This window comes from Telmatherina bonti, assembly GCF_933228915.1.
Source record: "Telmatherina bonti genome assembly, chromosome: 19".
In the NCBI taxonomy this organism is placed as follows: domain Eukaryota; kingdom Metazoa; phylum Chordata; class Actinopteri; order Atheriniformes; family Telmatherinidae; genus Telmatherina; species Telmatherina bonti.
The window spans coordinates 24,174,916-24,202,324 of NC_136617.1; the positions used below are offsets into that span (position 1 = coordinate 24,174,916).

The window sequence follows — 27,409 nt, forward strand, 5'->3', positions numbered from 1 at the left end:
GTATGTGTTGCTTGTGTTCAATGTGTTGATGTGCGTTAAATGTTTCACATTGGATTAGTACAGCACGACAAAACTAAGTCGACATGGAAAGAAGAAAATGATTCCAAAATAAAACAGTGACCACGACTTTAGTAAGTTGATTTTCGGTATTCCTTTGATTTTTTTTATTTTATTTTATTTTTTTATTATTATTTTGAAAGATAGTATAATACACAATAATTTGGACATACCAAGCAATTGATTCAATGCAATGACCCTGACCAGCCTTGTCCTGACAGCAAAACTCAGATTTTAGCTTTTCGCCGACTGCAAATATCCATTGATTACGAATTATAAAATAATAATAACAATATTTTGTCATCAATATCAGACCCGATAGGTCCGCTGCATAAATAACCTTCACCTGTGTGAATGTGCTGGGCGTGTACCTCAGTGCGACTTCACACGGATCCAGTGGACAAGCTTATCTTTCTGGTTTGGCCTGCATGATCAATACTCCACTGTCTGTTTTCGAAATATGAAATAGAGAGCCTGGATTTAAGCATTGAAAGATACGCAATACCAAAAATAGTAAGCCCTCATTCTGCAGGCAACACGACAGACAACAAAAGCTGGCTTTGAGGTCACCTTATACTCAACATCGACACCACAAACCCTGCCTTTAATAGTGAAGTAGAAACCGTGGCGTTAAAGGAGATAGTAAACGAATGGCTACAAAATAAATAAGCACACAAAACAGAAACACATCATTCTCATTTGTACGGACTCATTTGTTTTTGGTCACACCAATATCGATACGATTAGCCATATAGCAATTCACATATTCGCCTACATCCAACACTTTTATGATTTTTAACAGACAAAAACAAAAATCAAATATAAGTTTTGATTACAAAATACACAACAGCAGTCATTTTTGACTGCTATTTATTTATTTGTTTATCTTTTTATTATTCCTTTTCTTTTCGCCCGCGTTAAAGGAAAATAAGCAAGGCTTTGCGCCTCACATTATATTAACAAGGGCCTTTGCAAATACACAGTCATGGTGAGAAAACAGTTTTTACATTTCCCAAGCTGTGCGCTGAAATCAAAGTCACCAGAATGTTTCAGTTCAAGGCAATTTCTTATGACTGAAAACTGTTGTCCTCGAACTTGAAATTAACCCATTGAGCAGTGTTATTGCTGCTGTCGCGGCCATTGTGGTACGCAAAGTACACTGGAAAGAGTCAGTCTGTAAACGTAACCAGTCCCACAGCAGGGGACTGCCGAAGCTGTGGCAAGGGGTTGTTCTGTTTTTCTAAAGCAGAGGATTAGACGTATAATATTGTAATCTGTCTCTGTTCAGTTTCTTCTCCTTCATGCGACGGTTTTGGAACCAAATCTTTACTTGTCGGTCGGTGAGGTTTAGCATCCGAGACAGTTGCAGCCTTTTCTCCTTGTTTATGTACACGCTGAAAAAGAATTCTCTTTCAAGTTCTCTTATCTGATATTTGGAATAAGGGCACCTTTTCTTGCGAGTCCTCTGTCCACCTGGAAGATAAAAGAAATGAAAAAGAACACTGGATCAGAAAACCAACACATGTGTAATTAGCCATGACTATGGTAAAGAAAAGATTTATATGCCTTGGATGTTACCCATATTACGCATTAGCGGATTTCCTTCTACATAAAGCATTAGTAACATATTTCCCATTTCAACATTTCAACTGTCATGTGTCCTGGTGTTATATCACAACTGGAAAGACCAGACCATTTGAAGCTGGCTCAGTAGACAATACACTTGGGCTTTGACCTTTTCCAGCAAATGAAAGCCAGCTCACTTTAAAGTACAAGCTACTAACAACTACAGTAAATGAGATGGTGCTCCATGAGACATTTTGCATGAAAATAATGTTTTAGGTTTTTTTTTTTTCTTTATAGAAGACATAAAGGGGGAAATGTACAGGTGGGAACACAAACTATGATAGCTTTAACAGCAGAGCTCGTGTGCTAAACCTTAAAACACAGGCACCACCCTCATTACATGCAAGGGCTCTTTTAACGCAAAGAAAGCGTGAAACAAGCACGTTCGTAATAAAAGGAAGTAACTCGGCTCTGTGGAAGAAGCCGTGTTCATACTAACTTTGTGCTCTATGGAAATGTTAGGGAGTGCTACAGAAAAAAAAATCACCGGCTTGCTGTCTTTCACGGCCAATTTCAATTCCAAACACGTGATCCTGCAGTTTATAACAAAGTTTTGTTGGGGGTGGGGGGGTCCACAGGCCCTCTATAAACCTTATATGCTTATAAAACAGCATATAAAAATTTTAACAGCGGCGCGCAAGATTGCAAACTTTGTCTCATAACCAAGGCGCTGACTTTAATACGTACTGCTGTTGCTGGATTTCTCCTCATTGTTGCCGGAAGATAACTCTGGGCTGCTCGTTTCATCTCGCTGCTCCTTTGCTTCGGTGTCCCGGCAAGATGGTGTTTGCTCCGGCGCAGAACTAGGCTGCTTGATCGCTGTTTTGTCTCCTGAGAAGGCATGTGTGGAAGAGCTCTCCGACGTGTTCCCGTACGCCGTCTCATAAAACTGGTCGAAAGCTTGTGGTAACACGCCATTTCTACCCACATTCCCGTAGAAATTGGTGGCAGAGGAGCCAGCGCCCGTATGGTGGTGGTGGTGGTGGTGGTGGTGGTACGCGGCAGCGGCGGCTGCAGGACTGTTTTTGCCAAACATATCCCCCACGACGGCGGTTTGCGCCGACAGACAGTCCCGGTGCACCATGTCCTCTGCGCTGGGGTAGCACTGGGCTAAGTTCCCTCGGTGCGGCCATTTACCGGACGCATCAATGGCTGCATAGTCCCTGAATGTCACCTCTCTGACGGGTTGGACCTGCGGTAGGTTAGAGGAGTACGAGTATGTCATGGGGCGTGTGGACGGGGTCTGGGATAAAAATGAGGGAAGACCGGAGAAATCAGCCCCCGCCGACACATAATAAGTACAACTGGGCAAATACATGTTTGATCCGACGGGGACCCTTTCGTCAAAATCCATCATCGTAATCCAGCCACTTCTATAACTCTATCCTGGGGTTTGATTCCTCTATACCCGCCCTGAACATGGCTCTGAAGCGCCGTGCCTCCTGCCTCTTTGGAGCAGGTTCGCTAAGCAGAAATTTTGAGACGTAAGCTGACGTGGAGAGCCATCTCCATCCACTCCACTGAGGAGGAGGACACGTGACCACGCGGCAGAAATTGACAGATTTTTCAAGCTGTGTTTGTGTGAGTACGTGTGTGTGCGTGCGCGCGCGCGTGCCTGGCTGCGGGTGTGTATGCTTCAGAAAGAGAAAGAGTGTGTAGGAGTGTAAGAGACATGACTGCTGTGTGTCCTGAAGCTTGACATTGGTGGTTTATCGCGATGGCGAATTAAAATGAATTCCTTAGCATGCAACTCAGTCACAAGAGGGAAACACATAACTACATAATGCGTCTTATGAAAGAAGCACTGCTTAAAACCTAACTTTCTAAATAATGTTAGAACAGTTTCCCATGGCTTAATCTTTTTACTTAAATACTCAACTACTGATTTGTGTCATTATAAAAAGAAAAGAATTTGTTAGTTGTCATTTTACGTAGGTTATATACCTTATTTTTCTCTGTTCTAAATTAACATTTGCAGTTTGTAAACGACCAAAATATTCTGCATGATCTGTATGCAAACGTCTCAACCATACTTGAAAATAACAATAACTAAAACCAGCATCATTGTGCGCACAAAAGACCTGAGTTGGAGGAAGAACACAAGAGTTTACTTCTAAAAGCTGCTTTTAGGGTCATCGTCAACTGGTAGTTTTACAACATAGCATTTGGCTGAGTGAGCATTTGTTTATCAGGGTCATGTTCAAAGTAGCGACTAATGTTTAAACTGGACTAAGCCTTGTGTTAGTATCAGTACCAGACCAAACTGAAATCTTAGCAGGCTATGCCGTTGTTAGATGTCAGCAGAAACAAGCTCATAACGATGAACTTAAGAGTGCATGTTAAACTTTATAATATAAAAATACTGTCTTTAATCTTAATTTTACGTATTTTCTATAGGTTTAAGCTATGTTATATGCTACGTTATCGTCAGACAAAAAGTAATAATAAAAAAAACAGTTTATTATTTTAAGAAAAATATGCCATAACTAAATGGTAAAGTGTAATGTCTGACACTGAAGTCTGATCAGTACTGATGCTGTATTTTTTTTTAAATATTTCTTTTCTTTCTTAAAAAAAACAACAAAACAAAACACCACACATCCCGCAGCTCTGTTCTTCTTCAAAGTAACATTTTATGAATCCACCGACCGCTCCAAAAGTCTGCCCCATTTTTACGCACGGCTATTTTGCGTTTTATTCAAAACTGTGGATTAAAATGTAGAAAAATAGCGAAAAGAATATTTCTAGAAATCATCCTCTTGATTTTATGATTTGTTAAAACGATCATTTATATTGGCTTATTATTTTCTTTTCATCCCCACGACATCCACCCGCATCCCTTCCTAAAAAAGTAATACATTCTACAGCCATTTGGCAGACGCTTTTATCCAAAGTGACTTACATGTGAAAAGTGATCAATTAACGACAGCAATTAACCTAACACGCATGTCTTATACATACATACATAAATAAATCAAAGGTAAAGTACTGTTTATAAACTGTTCAATTGTTGCATAGCTGTACAACGGCTGCAGGTGTATTTTATAGTCACAACTAACATAATTGCAACATCTCTTCTTGGGAATCTGTCGTTTTGCCATGAAAATGAATATTCTGAATGCCCTTGTGGGATAAATTAAAAATAGGGCATTTATTGAGATTTGTGGGTGAAAATAGCCTATTTCAACTTTAGTCAAATAAAATGGTTGGGTGTTTTATTATTGTTGTTGTTTTTTCCTCACTCTACTAAATGTATGTATTTCTGCTATTTGATTTGATAAACATGCCACACAGCACATTCCCCGGTGTTCTGCTCAGAGGCCACCATGTAGCCCTTTTTAGAGAGGCTGCAACCTGACTCTAATATGCTGTGAACGAGAGACCTGAGCTCGGATTAAGATCGCCGCGGCTGGTCTAACCCGACAGCCTGACATGCACATGAGAGTTCTCCTGATGGCACATATGAAACACTAGCTTGACCCAAACTAATACTACAAGACCACCAACCAGCGGCCTGTGAGTGTATCAAAACATGGTAAAAGACGCAGCGTGTGATATAAACCGTCCTGCTTACACACTATTTTATCTAGATAAATTGTAGGGACACAAACAAGCTGAGTGTCTTTGCGACCACACGCCCCGCCTCTCTGTCAATCCAGACAAATTCTACGAGTTGAGCTGAAGCTTTTAAGCTGTAATTGAGGACAGGATGCCCAGGAAAACCAAAGCCAGCTCTGCAAAGACCTGCGTTTTTATAGCTGCTATAGTATTCTACTGCGCCTTTTCCCCCAAGCCAGACAGACACCACAAAACTGGCCAAGCGTGATAGGAAGTCGCCACCTACGCGGAATAAAATGTCAGCGGCTGGGGGAATTTTAGTTACATATAAACATTTCTCTATACATAACCAAGGTAAGATTTCTTTTTAAAATAAATAAGTTTTTCCTCACTACAAAAGCTAGAAACGATTAGAAGTTTCATTGATTAAAACATAAGAGAAAAATCGCATACACACACGAAAAACAACCAAATCAGTGTTTCCATTTAAGATAATGTGTTTTGTTAGTTAAATATTGTGGTTGTGCGGGTCCCATTGCCAGCAATCTGGTGCTGTTTTTGGTCAGCAGAACTTCAGTCTGGTGCTGCATTCTTTCAAAGCCAAAGCTTTGTCTGTACGGTCGACTTCAAGTTCGGGGGAGGGAGAGTGTCCTTTCACATAGAGTAAAGGGCCCTGTGCCCCGGATGAAGTTCTTCTAATTGCCTTTGCATCTAATCAGGCTTAAGGTTACAAGATTGGATTGATAGTGCGAGTCTGAATGCAAAGGGGGAAAACTGAACTTCACCTTCACACTCATACAGATATTATATATATATATATATATATATATATATATATATATATATATATATATATATATATATATATATATATATATATATATATATATATAAATATTTGCCCCTAAAGATTTGTTTTATTTGAATGCCTTAAAGAATTGCACTAAAAAAATGATGGTACTTCAATAATATTATGAAGAAATTGTTAAAACATTTTCATCATGTCGCCGAGAGACACTTGGGAATTTTTGTTAATAAATAACCAAAGGAGACTGTTCAGGATATTGCACACCAAGATAGACAAATCAGTGTATTTACTCAGTGACATTGTTTTCTCCCCCTAAACCTGCCTTTCTATTTGTGCGTTGAAGCACAGGCACAGCTTCAAGAAACAAACTGGACCTGTTTTTTATTTTAATTATAACATTTCCATTTTTGGATTACTTAAAAAAGATTTCAAATTCAGAATTGTTATATATTATGAAAGAGAAAAAGCAATATAAGCAATGTTCTTGTAAAAAGGGGGATGCTATTTGTATTTCCTTGTCCTTGGTCAATAAACCACTCTCAGACAAAATGTAAACAATCAAGTGTTATCCTAAAGTACAGTTTAACCCCACGCAGGTAGGCCTAACCGCTGTGAATAGGCTAAATAGGAGCATTCAGTCTCTTGCAGACACCTCCTGTAGTTTCAGCCTTCAAGTTAAATAATACAGCCCCACAGCTTTACTACAGCCTGTTTTTTGTTTTCATTTTATGGTTGAAAAATAGGCCACCACACCTGCAAGTCAAAGCTTCTTTTGACTCGATTCTTGATCTTACTGTCGTTATTGAGCGCCGAAGAGGAGGCCGACATACAAGCGAGGTGGCAACACAGGGAGATTGGTGCAAAATGTGAACTTTTACGGAGCACATTTTCATATTTTCATGAACAGAAGACTTTTATATGTTGTCACTGAACATGAAATTTTAGAATGTTGCCATGTGCAAATATGGCAAAATTTTGTTCTGCTAACAAAACTACCTGGTGAATAGCGGGATTTTATTCTAAAAATGTTTCAAATCACCTTGTAGCCTTGCATGCACATTTTGTATATAAAGTATCGCATGTATAAATATCTGAAAATGTTGTTGAACTTGAATTTTAATTAGACTGTTGACACCGTCTGCAGGATGCAGCCGTTTTCAAGTTGCTGGTGATTATAAAACCATCAGAGCGAAACGTGACACAACCAGAGCTCACATCTAGCTGCCGAAAAATGAAGAATTCCTAATCTATCAATACATTTAAAGGTGATTAAACCAGCAACTCCTGGTTTATCCACAGGTGACAGAACTGTGAGCCGATGTGGATGGCGACGACATAACTGGGGCCACGGTCAACTGGAGCACCGGTGGCAAAGCAGGGGAAACATGCTGCTGAGTTAGGTGGTGAAGGCTATTCTGGGAAACAAGGCGCCTGGACAAAGAAATATCAACTGGCTTCAGCAGTGGAATAAATGGACATTTACAACAGGAAATAGAAAATATAACTATAGCCTAAAGTTTCAACTTCATTTGAAAAGAAACCAAACAGTCGGCACCCGATAATCCCGCTGCACTTTTTTAATGGCTGGTGGAATTATAGAGCATAAAGTATAAGTAGTTGATAAGTCTAGTATAAGTCCACTTAGATGTCTGCTATTTTTTTTTCTCCTGCTCAAAAACACAAACAACAAAACAAAAGTCAACATGTCGTAACTACATTAAAAATAGTCTGATTTAGGCATCTGCGTTTAGACTTCTAATACACTTTTAAAGCAAAAATAGGATTTTGTGTTTTTCCCTTTATATCTATTTATATTTCTTAAAAAAAAGGGAAAAAATAATGCCAAAACCAAATATTTGATAATCGTACTGGTTATTTTAAAAAACTGAAAAAAAAAAAGGCCAATAGCTTTTACACAACATGTTACATTGCACAAAACTGATTTTTTTAATCTTTATGATTAGAGCTATGTAAATATATGCAGTCAAATTAGATGGTCTGACACAAATACTGCAAGTATTTCAGATACATTCAATACGCAGACTGACTTGATCATGTGTCCAAATCCAAAACGAGCCCCTCCTTTGTTGTTGTTGTTAAACCTTTTGATGCAAAGCTTTCATAAACATAGTGCGTTGTTTTCTTGTAAGATATTGTACTCTTTGAGGACAGAGGCTAAACTAAAAAAAGAAAAAAAAAGAAAACATACGACACTACTTGCATGACCGGAGCATCATGTGAAGAGCGTATAGCTGCTTCTCTAAAACTGTTTGTTTTGTTAAGCATAAAAAGATCAGAATACCAATCAGTAGGCTACTTCTGTCTTTCTGTCCATTTTGCGTACTGTTCCTCCAAATCCCTGCGTCTTTTTAAAAACAATATCCTCTGCACAGCTACACTTTCAGGATTAGCCAACAGGTCAAGTAGAATCTACTTAAACAAAAGCACAAAATCGTCTGCGTAACTGATTTTTTTTTTTTTTTAAATTTTTAACTTAATTTATAGTAAGATTTGTACCTTTTTATGTGTTCGCAAACAGCCATCTGGTTCATTGGAGCCCATGATGCGGGTAGTGATAAGATTTAAGAACTCTGTAAAGTCCTAACGAATGAACATAGTAAAATTATTTGATATCTTATTCTAAGATAATCTAAATGCAATTCTAACGACAGGAAACTCCCGTCTGATGATGAATCAGGCGCCGAATGGGACGTGGAGGAGGCTTTCACATAATCTCGGTCAAGTGCTTCTATTTGACCGCTTGTCACGGTCTTGTATGCGCTTCTGTCTGCCGCAGTATGTATGGAGTTCTACCAGATTATCTTCGCGATCACGCGGTCAAGCTTGACCAGAGCCACATTGTTGAGCGCCCGAAGGCCTCGCCTCCATTACACAGACAGCGAAGGTCAATGTAAAGATCCTTCCTGAGATCCCCCGCGTCTGGCAGCATGGCGAGAGACAAACTACCCTGATGGCTGGAGATTCTAGCCTCATTCACTGATCCTTTTGGTCAATATTATCAAATCTAGCCTGCATTATTTCAAATGGAGCAACCTGGCGTACATTTTTTTTTTTTTAATTATTATTTAATTTAAACCTAACATTTTCCATGAGATTAAAATGAAATGGGCTCTTGCTACTGCATGTCCAACACGTTTCTTTAATGCGACTATTTTTTCGGTTGATTAATCTTGGATAAACAGGATACGGTTTGACATCTTCTAATTTGAAACTGGACCTAAATGGCCAAGCTTTTTTCTTTTCAAATCAGTTTTAAATAGAGTTGAGCAGTAAAGTAAAGTGTAATTCACACTACTTCCTTGGCGTGGCAGCAAAATCCATTTGTTGACTACTGCGCTTTATGTCCCTCTGTTTGGTTCTGCTGCAGTCTAACCAATCAGGAGTGTCTCATGCCAGGCAGGGGGAGGTGGAGCGCTTTGCTCTGGAGCTTTGAACCCACACATTATTCGAGCTGTAGGCGGGTCTAACAGGGTTTGTTTTGGTTGCTAAACCAATACAATCCGAGACGCTGCCTCGCAGCCAATAAACTACCGCTTTGGGATACCTCATTTCCGCAACTCCCCCAATCTCCTTCTCTCTTCATTTCTCTCTCTCTCTCTCTCTCTCTCTCTCTCTCTCTCTCTCTCTCTCTCTCTCTCACACACACACACACACACACACACACACACACATTTTTTTTTGACTGAGGAGTCACATTGCACTTCCTCTTTCCCGTTCTTTAGCACGTGTGCACCCTGTCGCTCCCACGTCAGACAACGTAAAAGCCTGGCAGCTCTGAGCTTCACGTTCACGGATGTACGGCCACGTGCATGTCACGAGCATAAAATTTCTAAGTGGGCTTTTATTTATTTGAAAATAGTTCCCAGTGCTCCGATGTTGACAGTATTTTGTTAGTTCTTTTTCTAATTTGTTTTTTTTTTTACACAACAAAGAAAGAGAATCTGAAACCCTCACATCAGTCAGCATACACAAACGTGTAAACTGAAACGCTTGATAGATCAGTTCACATAAAGCATTAAACATTGAAATATATAAAATGGAAAAAAAATGCTGAGGTCTAATGATGAATTGTAAGCAGACATGAATTGATAACGCTCTACAGATAGCTACAACATATTTTTAAGTTATTAATATATTTCATTATAAATTGTGGAAGTGAATGTGCCTGAACTTTCGCTACTATTTGATTTGGGTATGCAATGTCAAATTAAATGTTTGCTCCTCCATTACGACACTTTTTCACATTTTGACCATTCCACTCTTTTTACTATGTTAACTGTCATCTCAACCACTTGTTAAAAAAAAAAAACATTTTTCTTGATATTACTTTACAAAAAATAGAAGTTGTGAATAAAAAACCGTTTTGCTTTTACATGAGGACACATTTTAGAGGGGTAAGCCTATGAGGAGAAAGTTAATAACCGATTTAAATGATGAAAAGCAGCTATGACGATGGAGTATGATGTTTACTTTAATTTTAGTGTTTATTTAATGAAGAAGTTCTAAACCAATGCGATTGAACAACATTGATATATGCTCATTATTATAACAATAATGGGTTATGTCATTAACAACAACAACAACAACAACAACAATAATAATAATAATAATAATAATAATAATAATAATTAATAGTCATTACAGTATCATTATTATTATTATTATTACTAATATTATCATCAGTAGTAGTAGTAGTAGTAGTAGTAGTAGTAGTAGCCTTGTAGAAGGCCTAATAGTAGTAGCATTAGCATTATTAGCATTGTTAGCAGTACTAGCCTAATATTCTATGTAGTCTTTATGTATGAGAATTTACAGAATAATGAATCCTTACTACATAGCTATTTTATTTTTTAGTAACGAGATAAATACTTCCACATCCGTCATTAAAAATGATTAGCTGCAGGCAAAAATGCTACAAATCATAAATAAAGCAGTTTCAATGAAGACAGAAAATTAGTTACGTAACTAATTGAATCAACCGACTATGAATTAAAATACTGCAGAAGTTTGGCTTGGTTTCATTTCTGATTCTACGTCGACTTTAACTGAACAGTAAATGGCAAATTTAATGAACATGCAGCCTCTTTCTTTGAAATAAGAGAAACCCGTTAACTCTCAAAAAGAAAAGAAGACAAACAAAAACGATAAAGGGAAAAATCTGTCACTCTAATAAATATGTTTCATCAAATGTTAAATGTTTGTACGCATTGATTAGTTGTAAGACGGCGGAGGAGCCTCTACCTACAACTTCTTTTTTGTCAAATTAAAATTCTAATACTTTGTCAACATAAGTTCAACTTATCATCACGGCGGTAAAAGTAACCTTGCCTGCGAAAATATGGCTAATTCACATTGAAATCAATAATTCAAACAGCCGATGGATTACCTAAATACATATAATCTAGTTTTAAACTAAAGACTACTGGCTAGGAGTACGTTTTCTTCTTGATGATTCACAAATACCCTGTGCAAACGCACAGATGTTTTTTAAACTCGTGGAGACTTGTTTTCTGGTGCGTTTTTAAATTCTTACTTGATCTTATGTAAAGCACTTTTGTTCACAACTGGGCTGTTGAAAAGCACTACGTAAATAAAGTGCACTTATATTTAAGCCTAAGACATGAAACATTTTTTTCTCAGTATTGCTATTTTTGCATAATTAAAGACAAAAATAATAATAATAAAAAAAAAAAAAATCCAAGGCTGATTACTAATTCTAAACTAGGTCATAATCGACTACATGCCAAGTAAATAAATTTATGTTTGCTGTCTTTTGTCTGTTTCTTTTGTTTTGTTCTTTCATTTTAAAATTCAAGAAAATGTTTTAATGTGAACTTCGGTTGAATAAATTCTCCTGCTTTTGTTTGAATCATAACCACTGAGTCACTTTAGCGTCTTTTAACAAAGAACCTCTAATTTATCTACCTCAGCAAACAGACACGGAAAGTGAGTAAAGGGAATATATTCTGTGCTACGTATATGTTTATTTATTTTATAATAAAATAAATTACATTTCTATTCTTGTTCTAATTGCGTGTTTTGGTATGGGTCCCTGTTTTGGTCAAATCTGCCACTATTATTATTATTATTATTATTATTATTATTATTATTATTATTATTATTATTATTATGTGGAATACTGATGTTTAAGTGTTTGACTGTTTAAATTGGCGTGTAGTGCAAAGTGGTCGCTAGATGGCGATGTCAGACCACTGTTTACCATAGATCTGTTTCAACTGGTTCTTTTCCTCTTCCAGAAGGATAAAGAGCCTTCAGATACAATACCTCTAAAATTTTTTAAATAGAATATCTATGTAGCTTTTTTGTAAGGTTTCCAACAAAATAACTGCACGTCCATTGGAAACTTATTCACATGCAGCGACTGTGTTTTCAGGAGTAAAAATTTTTTTTTTAAAAATACAATGCTTGGCCGTTAAGTAAAGGCACAAATAGAGGCTATGTGTGCATATATTACAATGGTGTCATATGAAAATGCTCTGTCTTTAACATAACTTGGATAAAATTCAAACAGTCCATATTTTATTGGTACGAACTTCAACACCGACACACTGGACTCATACACAACCTTGATATCATGCCTGATTTTACTTTTATACTTATGTACAACCACGTGAATACGCACACATTATAAAAGCTATAATTGAGGAGATATGAACACATGTCCCGGAGGATTATCTAAGCATTATAACATGAATTGCAACATGGACTGGAATATGAATGAGAACACGGATTTATAAGATAAGACTTAATTTCATAAAAGCTGAGCACGTGAGCAAGGAAGCAGGGGTTGATTAATATTTAACATATCCAAGGTCCGAATCCAAAACACCGGAACTTCTTATGAATGTATCATTCTTGTTAAAGGTGTTGCTCGGTGGAGTACATATTTCTGTACTGGGTTCAGTTTTCCTGCTTTGACTCTAAGCATGCCAAAGGGAAAAGGGGAAACGTCACACCAACTGCTTTTCTTCTCTCCCACCTGAGTACTTTAACAATATTTAACAAAAGCAAATAAATGGAGGGTCCGGCCTTCACGGGCCCCGAAAAGTTTGTTCCAGAGGCTCTGGGAAATTATTTGCTTGGCCTACATACATTTGAATCACGTTCAGTCATGAGAGAGTTTGTTGTCATACTCCATGTGTCCAACCTGGCGTGAATTAACGTGTATGTTGTCGTTTAACTCCCATTTAATTTGTCCATACACTAAGAAATGAACTAGCTGATCGGTTTTAATTTGTTGACAATTTTCTTCTCCTTCACGCGTCTGTTCTGAAACCATATCGTGACCTGCCTCTCAGACAGGTTGGTCTGGGCAGATATCCTCCTCCTTTTGTCCTTCGTGATAAATTTATTGGCGGCGTATTCGCGTTCGAGTTCCTTCAGTTGCACCTTGGTGTACGGCACGCGCTTCTTCCTTCCTCGTCGATAAGAGCCGGAGTCTCCTCCGGCTTGAGACGCTGCGTCTGAAAAACAGAAACAAAATATGTTACAGGTCGCTTTTGCACATGCGGTGCAGCACTATGGTTCATCTTATAGTCTTAGCTCTCGTTTCGAATAAGAAAACTTGAAGTACACATTTTAATCTGCTTTGATCACAAATTAAACTTTCCCAGATTTGTTTTCATTATTAGCTGAATTCTCATTATGGAGGTAAATATAACATCTTTGTAATCATACTAAGTGGGCGACGCGATTATTGGAAAACACTTTAATTTCCTAGGGGGAAAAAAGAACAAATCTAAAATAAGATTACGTATGTTTCGAAATTTTAACACCCTCTACCAACAGCTTAATTCAGGTAAATAAATCCAATTTGTTTTGCAGGTTAAAGCAGACATTTACTAGAACACAAGCACTTCTGTCTGTTAACATGCTAAAATGTCAACGTGAAGACTGAATTCAGGAGGAATAGGTTACCTGGTATGGAGGATTTCCACATGTGTCCAGGCTGAGGCTGCTCCTTGGCGCAGTAAACTTGGCCGTTCCATCCATTGGTAGCGAGAGTCCACGGTTGGTAGCTTTCCATGGGTAGCAGGGACTCATGTCTGGCCTCTGAGGGTGCACCGATCGTAGGTACCACAGGGACGTCCAGGTAACTGGGAACAGGTTGATATGGACCTGAAGGGTAAGTTGGGTAAAAAGCAAATTCCTTAGCCCGAGAGGTGAAATCGTCACCCGAGGCGGACGTGTCCATGTATTTCTCTCCATACGCGGTGGGGGGCTGAGCTCCGCACGATTTAATGCTGCTGTGATGCGACATTCTGCACGGGTAACCAAAGTACCCATATGGCAGGGACGCGCTGGATGAATTCTGAGCTGCAGAGCAAGGACTGCACTGTTTAACTGGTTCGCCAATGCCAGAGGCAGGCACGTCGCTGGATGAGTAAGCCGTACTAGGTGCCAAAGACGCTGGGTGCGCCATCAGATTCCTGCACTGGTTCGCAGCAAAGTTGCCACCAGCAAAACCCTCCATGTTCTTGCTCACTTCATCGGAGCCGCCGCCGTTGTCGTAGAGGAACATCACCGACGGGTCGACCCAGTGAGGACGGAGGAGCAGTGATGTTGTCATAGCACGGCATCCAACATTGAAGCTTCTGGCTCTTTTTTAAAAAGCCCAGAGACTGAAAAAAGGAGATACTGCTTCTCAGGGAGTAAAGCCACTCTGACGCGCACAAGAGCGCAGAAGTTGTGCTGTTATTGGCCAAGACATTGTCATGTGACCAGGCTATGCAAAGAGGGACGGTAAACATCAGCAGATAATTAAATGGAGAAAAATGCGGCGAAGTAGGGCTATCGTTCCTGTCAAAGGATTTAACGTTTTGTGTCTTGATTGAACTGAAGAAGATCATGTATTTATATATTTTATATAGAAGATATACAAGAAGCTGGTGTTCTGTTTATATGTTATTTTAGCTTAGGCTACTTCAGAGTTATAAAGACATCCAAATGGTAAATATTTACTTGAAATTTTTATGTTTTTTAGACTGATTCAGAGTGGTTTATTGAAAAGTATAGTAACGTTTTTATTAAACATCCTTGACTCAGCTTTTTACTCATTAATTCTGCTAAGAGTCCGTGGCCTTTACGCACGCAAAACGACCTCTTTGTCCTTCTCAAAGTAAGAATTGGACCTCATAACACGAATATATATATACAAGAATATTCTGTTAGTAAAAGATTTAATTTAGTATTCCAGTACAGAATATACCTGCATAGACATATCTGTCGCTTTCCGATTCATGCCATCGTGGTAAGTTCCATGATGATCCGTGTCTGTGCGATGTTCAATGGAAAAGCATGAGTCCATTCACTTTAAGTGGGTTAAATGATGCACATATTCTATATAAAAAGGGGTAAAAACTGGAAATAACTTTGATACCTCTAGACCAGCTTATGTATGCCGGATGAATAAAAGTCTAATGTAACGTCATAATTTTAAGAAAATGCTCTAAACACGTGACATCGGGTCTATTTTCAATATGCAAAGTAAAAGAAACAGCTCCGGACTTGGCCTTGTTTTACATATAGGAGGTAGACGCGGCTGGAGGCCAAGGTCAAGTTGAAAGTTGCTGTCTAGCCATCCTGTCGGACCATTCAGGCTTTGAAGGGCCTGTCTGAGCTCCTGAAAAGAGCGGAAGAAGGGTGAGAATTCCTGTCCCAATGAAAGCCATTGAAGGACATTAACTTTTACTATCATTCTGTTTTTCTCCACCGTTTTTTCTCACCAGCTGGTCTGTGGCCACTTCGCGTGACTGTTCCGTTAACTTTGTGTCCCTGTGTTGGAAATATAAACGGGATGCTTGTGTATGCATTTAAGGGATTTTGTTTTTACTTGTTTAGGTATTTTTGTTTTTGTTTTGTTTTTGTTTTTTTTGCAAATATGTGTGAAAATCATCTTGATTCCTGAAACCGAAGGAACAGGATAGACGTGTAGCATGTGTGAGCGAGAAAACAAGTACGTGTGTGTGTCTATGTGTGTATGTGTGTGTGCTGCTGCTGCTTTGTGTTTATGTCCAGTGCAGCATGGTTCTCAGACTATTCTGTTTAGGGGAAATTAAACTGGTGGAGCTTTCATTGTATTTGCAAGTGCACCTGAGTACAATCCAATGGCTATGTCCTTTTGCGTATGACCTTGATAGCTTCTTGAAAAGAAATTGATAGAAACGATCTAGAAATAAACAACAAATGCTTTAAACGGTTGCAGTTGTTTGGGTTCCGTTTTGTTCATCTAAATACCAAACTGGAATACCAGAAAATTTCAGCACAAACGCTGAAACATCAAATTTGCTTAAATGAAGAGACAAATAAACTCAACATTGATATTATTAAACCTTACTATTTTTTAAATATTTTATATTCTGAGTCATTTAGGGCATACCAGTACTTAAAAAAGCTAAATATGTACACTGTACGTAGTAGTGAGAAAACGTGTAAGTGTCGATGGGTTATTTATGTTGTCTGTACGGGAGGAGCTGTTTTTGCATAATGGTGTAACATCGCCTGTAGATCCACATTTATCTAGAACAAGAACACGAAAGTGGTCTGAATGTAATTTAGTCAAATTATATGGGATCATTTAATAACAGTCATCTGCATGCAGTACGCTGCTTATTATGGCTGGTTATTTTACGTGCAGGTTGAGACGCTGTAGATAACTACAATTATCTATCTATCTATCTATCTATCTATCTATCTATCTATCTATATATATATATATATATATATATATATATATATATATATATATATATATGTATATATATATATATATATATATATATATATACATGTATATATATATATATACATGTATATATATATATATATATATATATATATATATATATATATATATATATATATATATATATATATATATATATATATATATATATATATATATATATGAAGACCGTGAGGTGCAGTTGGTCATGGTAAAGATTTCAGAATGAAATCGGCCTTTATATGCAGCACGACTGTATGTTTTTACTGAGGTATAACACAAGGATGCACATTGCCGCTGTGCTGCACAATAGTCCGACTTTATCTTGACGTTATCAAACAAGAAAGGCAAAGAAACTAAATCATTCAGCAGCAACATGCAGCAATAATTATGAGTCATAGTGCAAGGCTTGGCCTGTTGCGCTTTGTCTGGCATTTTCGTCAAGGCAGGCATATTAGGCTTCAAAATAAACACTGCTGCGTTAATCATTAACTGCAGAGTCCTGGTTTGTTCTGCTTTAAGTTATCTATCGATCTATTATAACCATTCTGTAGCAGTGCGCATTCAAGAGTGGTCATTTCTGTTTTTATCCAAGTGCATTTTTTCATTTTATTGTCTTGTAGTAACAACAGCTCCAAGTCTACGGCAAGGTGGCCGTCGGCACGCACATGTGGTCATTCCAGACAAGAGATCTAAACAATGAACAGTGCCCAGGAGATGCGCGCGCCCGCCAAATGTACACCACAATGCATTGTGGGCTCTGCAAGTAACTTCTTATTAAGCTGTAGAAGACACGAAAATGCCAAAATGACCAAAAAAATTTAGTTTAAATTTAGATGCTAATTTGTCTTTTGTATATTCCACGTGGAGATAACAAAATTCCAGCTGAGGTTTAGATTCCTTTGTGTGTGGACCTCCCTCATTTAAAGGTTCCCGCAAAGTGCTCTTGGACTCCACTTTTGGACTTGGCAGCACAGCCTGGAGGCTTTTCTCTAAGGTCATTATCAAGTCTCAACCCCCTTGTTTGTATAGGGTTAGGGTTAGGCCAGTATACTGACATCCAAAGTCTGAATCAGAAAGAGCACATTTATTTCACGGCCTCAGTGCCTGAAGCCAGGGAAAGGTCCATATAAAGTTATGATGGCTATAAATTTATTTCCCCAATAATATGAATTGAAAAATAAATGGACTGCTAAGAACCTACAGTCTAATCCTAGTCTTGTTTATGACACGTGCTTAAGTAGAAAGCTGTCAAAGAGCTGTCAGAGCATCACAGGCAATATGTTCCTGTGGTCTAAGAAGGGAGCCAGGGCGGTGACACACTTGACTTTTCCATATTTTCTGGACACTTGCCTGCAGTTTGATTATGACGGCCTGCAAAAAAAAAAACAAAAAAAAAAAAAAACCCTGAGCCACGTCATTTTGGATAACTCCCCACCAAGATGTCCACTGTTAACTGCAAAATTCACTCCCAAAGTTTACTTTTTGTGTGCATTTGACTGAGACATTTGCTGCGATTTTCGCCCAGTTTGAGTTTCTCCAGCAAAAGTCTTAAAGGTTGCGTTAACAGGCTGCTAACGCTACAGCCTGTAAGCTGCATGTGACATTCATTTAATGACATACAGGAACCTCAGTAAATACAAAGGTCTGCGCTTTGTTTCACTCAATGTTTCGTTCAACATCTGTTGGGTGTTTTAGTATAGAGGCAAAAAGCTTCCATGAATACAAAGTTTTATCTTTGTAGCAGGAAACCTGTCTTCTATTTGATATTTTAGCAGTCGATTAACAATTTATTATTATTATTAAAATCACACTGAATCAATTTTTTAAATGTTCTCTGTAACAAAAGGGCACTGTTCATTGTTTAGTTGATCGGTTGTCTGTAGTATTAGTAGTAGTAGTACTAGTAGTAATAATAATAATAATAATAATAATAATAATAATAATAATAATAATAATAATAACAATAATGATAATAATAATATTAAGTTATTCTAACTATAATAATAATTTATTATAATAATTGCTGTTGTTGTCATGTGATATAAACTAATATTATTGCTTCTTTTTTTTTTTTTGCATAAAATTATTTTCACGTCCATATCCATCAGGTTACCTTTGACTGTTTAGTATCAAAGGTGTGATCAAATGAAGGTTTTGTGTTTTTTTTTCTCAGTGCATATTAAATATTACTATAAGGTCACTTTAGATAGAAAATCACATGCATGTAATCTTTTTGCAACAACCATGAAAGTTAAATTAAACTACTTGATTTAAATGCAGCTTTTTACTTGCTGTGTTTTATAGGTTAGTTATTCATTTGTACAATGAAAATGCTGAACAAACTGAGCCAACCGTTTTGTTGACACGTTTTGGGATTCCTCGTATTGAGTATCTTAAAATGTGAAAATATTTTCAAATCTTTCTTGCCAAAAGGCAGCTCCTCAAAATGTTTTGCTTTAAATTGCTATTTTACTGAAAAATCTAGAATATTTGATTTAAAAATCCTAATACACTTCATTGTCTTAACTTCATAGCTTTACTTCGTGCAAGCAAAATCCATTTTCACGGATTTTTTTTTTTCTTAGATTTGTAGTCATTCTTGAAAATCTGTGAAACCTGCTGTAAAATTATACCTCTTTTTTATAAACCAAATAGTTCCAAATAACTTTGTAATTTTTTTTTTTTTTTTTTTTTTTTTTTTTTTTTTTTTTGCTTTTTAATCCATTTAACGAAAATGTTTGCCTTGGGGGATGAAGGGGTGGGGGCACTTCTATTAGGCCTTGTACATTGGTCAAAAATAAAAGAATGCTTCACACGATGCAGACTTAACATTAATTAACCTGATACTAAAAAATATAACCATAACAACCAAACCTGCTGAAAAGACAACTGAAAAGCACCATGTCTTCTTAATCGTGGCCCTCGAACACACTCTATTAGTATTATGCCTACCCCATCATATATAAATGTTGCATTACATGCTTTTATCGCCATTCTTTCTGTGGATTTAGAATTTCTTTTTGGAAAAAGGGAAGGATACGAAATTAGAACAGAAATGTCTGAATCTCCATTTGGCAGCAGCGTAAAAGTAGCACAGAAAACATTGGAACAGTGGACGTAATGACACCAGTAGGCTATCCTCTAAAAATAAAAGCCCATTAACAGGCAGACAGACTTGTAAATATCACCTTTCTCAAAGATGCCAGGGACTTCCAGACCAGACTAGGAATTGCAAGTCCTTTGCCTAAACGCCAGGGCTTTACACCTGGCGTTGCCTTGCTACTGTTGAATGTTGGTTCCCCCACCACCCCTATATACACCCCAATTAGTGTAGCAATACGAAAATTTGACAAGCTTTTAGCGTAATAAGGCGAGATCTGCTACATGGAGCTGCGAGGAACGACAGGAAATAGAGGGCCTTTCAACACAGATATTTCCTTCCGTATAGTCATCGGGACTTGCTTCATTTCAAGGTCAACGAGTTAACTCTATGCTATCTGCGTCATTCTGTTTCAAGGCCAAGGTGAAGCAACGAAGACGGGAGGGGCCTCTATAACAAAGGGGAGGCAACTTTTTTCCCCCTCCTCAGTCAAATGAGAGGTGAGCATCCAAGATCTACTGTTGATGTGTCATTCCATCACACACTTAAGTATTTTTTTCGTACTTTAAGCAACGCACACTTGCTGGTCTAGTGACAGGGCAATGGATTGGATTTCAGACGAACTGCGCACGCTCCATGGTCAAGTTCAAGTTGGACTGGCTAGTAAAACTGAGGGGCGCATTTTGCAGTGTCTGCCGTGGAGGGGAGCTCCCCCTTTTGATCTTCTGCAAAAGTAGACACTGGAGACTGAACTGCACTGCACTTCTCCTACAAGAATGTGAGGGATTTGAGCCAACTGCGCTTTATTTTTTTCAAGACAACTTTAAAATAAATTAAGATAGCACGACGGAGGTTCGACAAAGTTACCAAACCTGTCTGGTGTCCTTCACTATCTCAACCACACAATATAAGTTTCACTACTGTAAACGTGCAAGGTCGTTCATCTGTTGCGCAAAAGCTCCCAGTCGTTATCTCTGCATGATCACAAGATCCCATCTGCCCTGGACACGACCCATTACATAACTCTAGAAAAGTAATGGGATCTTTGCCACTTCTGGGCGCTGCACCAACACAACACATATACCCCCTTTATGAATTTAAGAGCCCAAGTTATCCAACTCCGCCCCCAAAAAGAAGGGAATTTCTCAGTCTACAAAGGAATCTGCCCATGCCTACTTGGATATGATCTGACAAGTTCAAAAACTCTTGTGTACAATTTTCACAAATAAATAGCTCCCACAATAACCGACACAAGATATACTCATACAAAGAAAAACACATTTAAAACAAATGTCTAAAGGCAAAGTCGATCAAGTTTTGTCTCTGTGCCACCAAGGCGGAAATTAGACAAATTCCTTTTGCCCTTTCCTCTGTGACTCGAGATATTTTTGGTTCAGCTGAGAACTCCATTCAGCACATTCCTACTATTTTGTGGTTAATTTGTGGGTTGATCTTTAACCCTTCTTTAAGTGATCACAGTGTGTCCACTGTTTACCATAAATGAATGCTCAATAAATAAATAAAAAAGTTTGCCTCACATAAACCAATCAGTTATACTTCCATTGAACACACTTAAAGCAAAACTTGATTTTGCAAATCATAAAACGAAAGAGTCCATCAGAGAATGAAAAAAAAGGTACAGACGGAAGCTTTCCTTCTTCTCTTTTTGCAGAGCAGATGAAAGAGTCAGAGTAGAAAGCCAAAGGAATTTCCCTTGCTGCTCAGCCTCCGGGCTGGGGGAGGGGGACCACTGCTGCTCGGGGCCTTTTCCTTCTTTCCGACAGGTGAGGGCGCACAAGGACAGCGTAGACTGCTGGACGTGTACAGTCTGCCACTCTTTCCTGTCTGTGTGGGGACAAAATTAAGCCACATCTCTGAAGTAACTACATCATTTACATGGAAGAGCAACTACCATGTCCCCCGCAGTAACAAAATTAAAATCAATTCATTAAAATGAGTCCAGGAGCGTCAATAGGTTACTCATGACGATATCCTGGGTATCTAAGTTTGACTTTTTATCGTTATTATTATTTTGAGAGCCCACATGACGACTAAAATGCGATCATTAGAGGGTCATCTGTGAGCTACAGAAATGCAAAGTGACAACAAAACAGCCTACTCTTTCTGTTGTTTATGGGTGCAGAATTATTTACAATGCAGACAACTCATAAGTAGCCTAATTAGAATTCTGAAAGTCTGTTTGGATCACATATTTTATGACAGTTTCCTCAGTTACAAAAAAGCACAGATGAACTTGAGCATCATTCAGACGGAAGGAAGTAAAAATTTATGAATGCTCTGTTTCTTTTTTTTTCTGACTTGATGAGTCAGATAAAGGAGGTCAGAAAACATGACCTTATGTCGGCATGCTTCATGAAGATGCTGAATCTCATACGTAAGCAACTGCCCAATTATGACCTCCATTTAAAAGCAAAAGAAGGTCAATTTTGTATTCCCAGAACAAGTTTATGCTTCTTTCTTATAATTTTTTATGACATTTTTATACAGTGGTAGTTTTTACTAAGTTTGATTTTACACAAATAAAATAGAAATATATGATGTGAGTGGGCTTTATGACTAATTTAAGAAATGTCTCTCGTGAAATAGCTCAAATAACTTCCCAAGTTATTAAGTCAACGTTTTGTGTTGATTTGAGTCTTTACTTTAACGCATACTAAACTTCATCCCTTTTTGTTTGTCATTCAACGCCAAAAAAAAAAAAAAAAAAGAAAAGAAAAAGCTGCTTGTTTTTATACTCTGTTGTGATATCGCCTTATTTGTCCGAGCTCTGGTGGTTAGAACTTCCTGTCAAGTGACCTTTTATCTAAACTCTGACCTAAGACTTGACCTTTGAGGACTACTTGACTCCACTTAAGAAGAGGAAGAGAATCATCAGAGAGACACAAAGGTGAGGAGGTGTGTGCAAATACAAGTAATAATTCATTCAGATGGGATTGTGATCACACTCTAAATGCAGTTTGAAGATAAAAAGATCTGGCATGTAAATATATGCATGTTTGTCTGTATGTCTGTACAGTATGTAAGTTTGTATGCATGTATGTAAGCATGCATGTCTGTCTGTCTGTGCGTGTGCACATATATATATATATATATATATATATATATATATATATATATATATATATATATATATATATATATATATATATATATATATAGTTAATATAGTTAGTTAGTTAGTTAGTTAGTTCGTTAATATGTTTTTTTTTTATGTAGTTTTCCCTCTTCTTTGATGTATAGGGTGGTGTAAATGTGTATGTGTTTGTGTGTTTGTGTGTGTGTGTGTGTGACCTAAAATGTTACTGAAATAACTATTAATCAAAGTTCACATCAGCATCAAGCGGACTGAGACAGTGCGGATGGTATTTCATGTTTCATATGAGGCCACTACTGAGCCCCCCCCCCCCCCAACCCCCACCTGCCACACACATAAACTTGCTTGCTGCCACTGCGCTCTATGTCTTCTCTTATATCCAATCAATGCGTGTCGTCATCAGGGGGGGACCATCATGACGACTGGCCGGTTAAGAATGACAGCTCTGAAGAAAGAGAGAGAGTGAGGGTAAATGGTGATCCCTCCCAGAGCTCCTTCTTCGCACTCTGGAGTGGTCTTCGCTGAGGGTCAGAGCGGATTGCATCCCCTCTTTTCCAGAAGCATCTTCTATTAACCTTTTGGACGAAATTTCTCCCACCCACATCCACCACCGTCACTACCAAATCCACACACCCCTCCAACCTCAGAACCGTCGCTTATTTTTTTAAGGGCTTGCACTCTCCCGCGAAGAGGAGTCGTTTTTTATCTGCAAAGACACACAAAAAAAAAGAAGAAGAAATAAAAAACAGCGCTGGAGATGGAAAGCAGAGAAGAGGTGGTGAGGCTGGCAGAGGGAGGTCAGCTTGGCAAGAACGGTTCGAATTTGTCGGATGCCACAAGGGGCTCCGTGCTCGAACCGCAAGGGAAGCCGAGCCACAGGAGCTGTCTCAGTCCTGCCGCTGCGCCTTACTCCCGGGACAGAACCGAGCTGATGGTGGAGGAGAGCGCACGGAGGAATGTGTGCAGCGACGTGAGGCCGGTTAGTACGTCTTCCATCGGTGAGAGGCACCGGGCTGATCAATCCCATAAGGACGGCAGCAGTTCAGACACCGAGTCGGACTTTTATGAGGAAATTGATGTCAGCTGCACGCCTGAAAGTATGGACTACCCAACAGCCAAAGGTAGGCTATATGTTTTTGCATGCAGGCTATAGGATTACATGATTCTGTTCACCAAATTGTGTGCAAAATGCCAAATAGTGCATCCTAAAAAGGGTTCTTTCAACAGCTGCAATTGTCTCTCATGAAAATACACATGAAAATAAATCTAGTCGACACAAAATATCTGCTTAATAATATGAGGTTTAACCTCAAAATCAGTAGCAATTGAAACTGTAGCCGGTACGTGCAGCTGTTTTGCCAAGTGGCTAATGTGGCTGGAAAAACGATGAGGTGACACCCACAATATAACCAGGCATTTTAATCTGATTTACACAGCAAATGTGTCCCATACATTTACAGTTTAAGGAAGACACAGGATTTTAAATAGTCTCAAGTACAAGTAAAATGAACCAAAACAGATTGGCATTCTAGGTCTAGGTGTATCTTTCTGAAATCATTTATAAGTGCAAATGAACGTTTGGTATATTCCACGTCTAGTCTTATTACATAAATAAATAAGTAAAAAACAGTTTAATAAATATTTAAATAAATAAATAAATATTTAAATAAATAAATAAATAAATAAATGAAAGTCACAACTATTGAAATATTTAATTATTTAGAGTCTGTTTGCTTCAGGCATAAGAAATGTCAACCGAACCTACGTCAAAGATAATTTTTGTAATTATTTATCAATTCATTTGTTGCACAAATCAATTAATAACCGACACAAACATGAAATAAGCATGATAATATCTTTAAAAGAAGATTAAATAGACTCTACAAAATAAAGACAGACATAAATCTGTAGAATTTTATGCCAAGAAGGCCTTAAAAATCATCACTAAATAACAACAGAGGTTTAATAATGAAATGAACCAAATACCAACAACCAGCTAAATGTTGTGTTGTGTACTGGAAGAATAGGAAAATAATAAACCCCATCATTACATTGTTTTATTCAGTTTATTCTTGATGTTTCTGATGAAAATTACTTTATTCTGTTCATTTATTCTGGTTTAGGTCGAAACGGGGGTCACCCGAGTGAGACTGGTTCAGACCCGGGTAAGACGGTACCGGGTCAAGGCTCTCTGTCCTACGCAGCAGACCAGATTCGCCGGTATCGAACTGCATTCACCAGGGAACAGATTGCCCGGCTGGAGAAGGAGTTTTACCGAGAGAACTATGTTTCCAGGCCGCGGAGATGCGAACTTGCGGCTGCATTAAATCTTCCTGAAACCACTATCAAAGTAAGATCATTGTCCCAAAGACGGAATCAGGCCTCTGACGCACAAACACACGTCCACATTTTGCACGCTCGTAAACTAAATTTAAATGTAAATGAGCAATTTACAAAACATGTTAAAATAGGCAATCCATAAATTAGTCCTGATAGTAATTTTCAATGTACGGCAAGGACAACGTGTTGTAAGACAATGGCACATATTGTTACTGAAGCAAGGCCTTCATTTAAATATAAATGCTTCCATTTCTATGTTTTATCTAGTTAATTGCTTTTTGGTCAGAAACGGTACAATTATTAAACAGAACTCCCCAAATAAATCTAAATCTAAAGAAAATTAAAGAAAAACTCCTTATAATTCAAGCCACTTGGCATGTGTGGAAGCACGATACTGTATGATGTAGTTTACATATCTGCTTTTGTTGATCAGAGGCAGGGATGTGGTTAATATTTGACGCAGTGTGTCTCTGTCCTATAGGTGTGGTTTCAGAACCGAAGAATGAAAGACAAACGCCAGCGTCTAGCCATGACATGGCCTCACCCTGCTGACCCGGCCTTTTACACCTACATGATGAGCCACGCAGCGGCGACCGGCAACCTACCCTACACGTTCCCATCCCACCTGCCGCTACCCTATTACTCCCCTCTAGGTGTTGGTGCTGGCTCAGCTCCCACTGGCACACCTTTCCCGAACCCCTTGCGCTCTCTCGACAGTTTTAGGGTCCTGTCTCATCCCTACCAGAGACCAGAACTCCTGTGCGCCTTCAGACATCCTTCCATGTACCCTGGTCCAACTCACGGCCTCGGTCCCGGGGGGAGTCCTTGCACCTGCCTGGCTTGCCACTCCAGTCAGTCTAATGGTATCTCAACCAGGCCCTCTGGGTCGGACTTCACTTGCTCTCCAACAAGCAGGACAGACGCTTTTGTCACTTTTACACCTTCAGTGCTCAGCAAATCGTCATCTGTGACATTAGACCAGAGGGAAGAAGTGCCTCTGACCAGATAAAACCAAAATAAACAAACGTTCTACATAATAGGCTATAAGCTTTCATTTTATCATATTATATGATCAGGAATGAAACAGTTTGAAAGGGTGAAGCAGATCTTTCCAAACAAGCTGAAAAATAGTTAGCCAGATCTTGAGGACGCACAACCAAAACTGAAAGACAACAATCCCATTGCTGAACCATGACAGTGGTATGAAATATTAAAGCATGGATATAAAAACCAGATTTAATTTTTAGAAGATTAATTTGATCAGTGAAAGATGGAGAATGAGTTGGGGAGTGGGGATTCAGAAACAAAAACAGTTTAATCTCCGTGATGGATGGAGTTGAGTTTTTATTTATTTCATTAATTTTTTTTTTATCATAACTTGTCTTTTTACGCGTTCAAATCGACCTCCATGTACTGTTAGTTACGCGAGAATGATGCTTTCCATCTCTCTTTTTAACAAGGGGGATTTGTTAACAGACTGCGTCCGTCTCATTATAACCAACTCTCCACACCGGTGCTCTCCATGGCGGCGGACCGGGCCCAAATGTGCAGATGCAAGTAAAATTAGTAAGTGATGTATATGGACGACCCTGTGATTTTGAGTGTTGAATTAATGATAATACCAGAAAGGGATCGTTGCTGCCAAAAGGTAACAAGGCGCCGAGGGAACGGATTACTACAGCTTGACAAGGGGGGAGCAGTGGAGGATGGAGAGAGGACAATCAAGATATGGGGGGATAGTCTGAAAATTTCAAGGACCTTCAGATCTCTGTTTCTGTTTCCACCCATAATGTTATAAGACATTTGTATAATCTAATGAAAATGTAATTAAACTGAAACGTTTTTTCTCGCTTTGCACTGCTAGTGACTCCAGTTTTGTGGCATTTCATGAAGAGTGCTGACAAAAAAAAAAAAAAGAAAACGGACTGGTTTTGTTATTTTCGTTTTTTCTCAATATATATTTCAATCGTTTGATATCTGTTAATCTTGTTTGGTTATGTTTTGGCTGGGTTTCCACAACGTCCACTTTGCAATAAA

At 38.3% G+C, this 27,409-nt stretch overlaps 3 protein-coding genes across 3 annotated transcripts; 1 reads left to right on the forward strand and 2 right to left on the reverse strand.

Annotated features, from left to right (window-relative positions):
* Positions 1 to 213: 213 nt before the first annotated feature.
* hoxa11a (homeobox A11a) lies at positions 214 to 3,157 on the reverse strand. Its single transcript, XM_079258276.1, has 2 exons — positions 2,371 to 3,157; positions 214 to 1,530 (listed from the first exon to the last, which is right to left on the reverse strand). Exons 1-2 carry the CDS (start codon positions 3,038 to 3,040, stop codon positions 1,298 to 1,300), a joined length of 903 nt encoding a protein of 300 aa, XP_079114402.1. The 5' UTR covers positions 3,041 to 3,157; the 3' UTR covers positions 214 to 1,297.
* A 10,149-nt stretch (positions 3,158 to 13,306) lies between these two features.
* Positions 13,307 to 14,660, reverse strand: LOC306769617 (homeobox protein Hox-A13a; the record flags this gene model as incomplete). Its single annotated transcript, XM_079258289.1, has 2 exons — positions 13,307 to 13,548; positions 14,009 to 14,660. The coding sequence occupies 2 exons, from the start codon at positions 14,658 to 14,660 to the stop codon at positions 13,307 to 13,309; spliced, it is 894 nt and encodes a 297-aa protein (XP_079114415.1).
* A 9,129-nt stretch (positions 14,661 to 23,789) lies between these two features.
* On the forward strand, positions 23,790 to 26,381 carry evx1 (even-skipped homeobox 1; the record flags this gene model as incomplete). The annotated part of the gene is made up of 3 exons (XM_079258424.1): positions 23,790 to 24,153; positions 25,156 to 25,382; positions 25,854 to 26,381. 3 exons carry the CDS (start codon positions 23,790 to 23,792, stop codon positions 26,379 to 26,381), a joined length of 1,119 nt encoding a protein of 372 aa, XP_079114550.1.
* Between the last annotated feature and the right edge of the window lie 1,028 nt (positions 26,382 to 27,409).

Bases quoted from the DNA above. Each gene is read 5' to 3' on its own strand.
- hoxa11a (XM_079258276.1), bottom strand. From the start codon at position 3,040: ATGATGGATTTTGACGAAAGGGTCCCCGTCGGATCAAACATGTATTTG. The intron at 1,531-2,370 runs GTACGTATTAAA...TTTATCTTCCAG, and splicing joins GGAGAAATCCAGCAACAGCA to GTGGACAGAGGACTCGCAAG.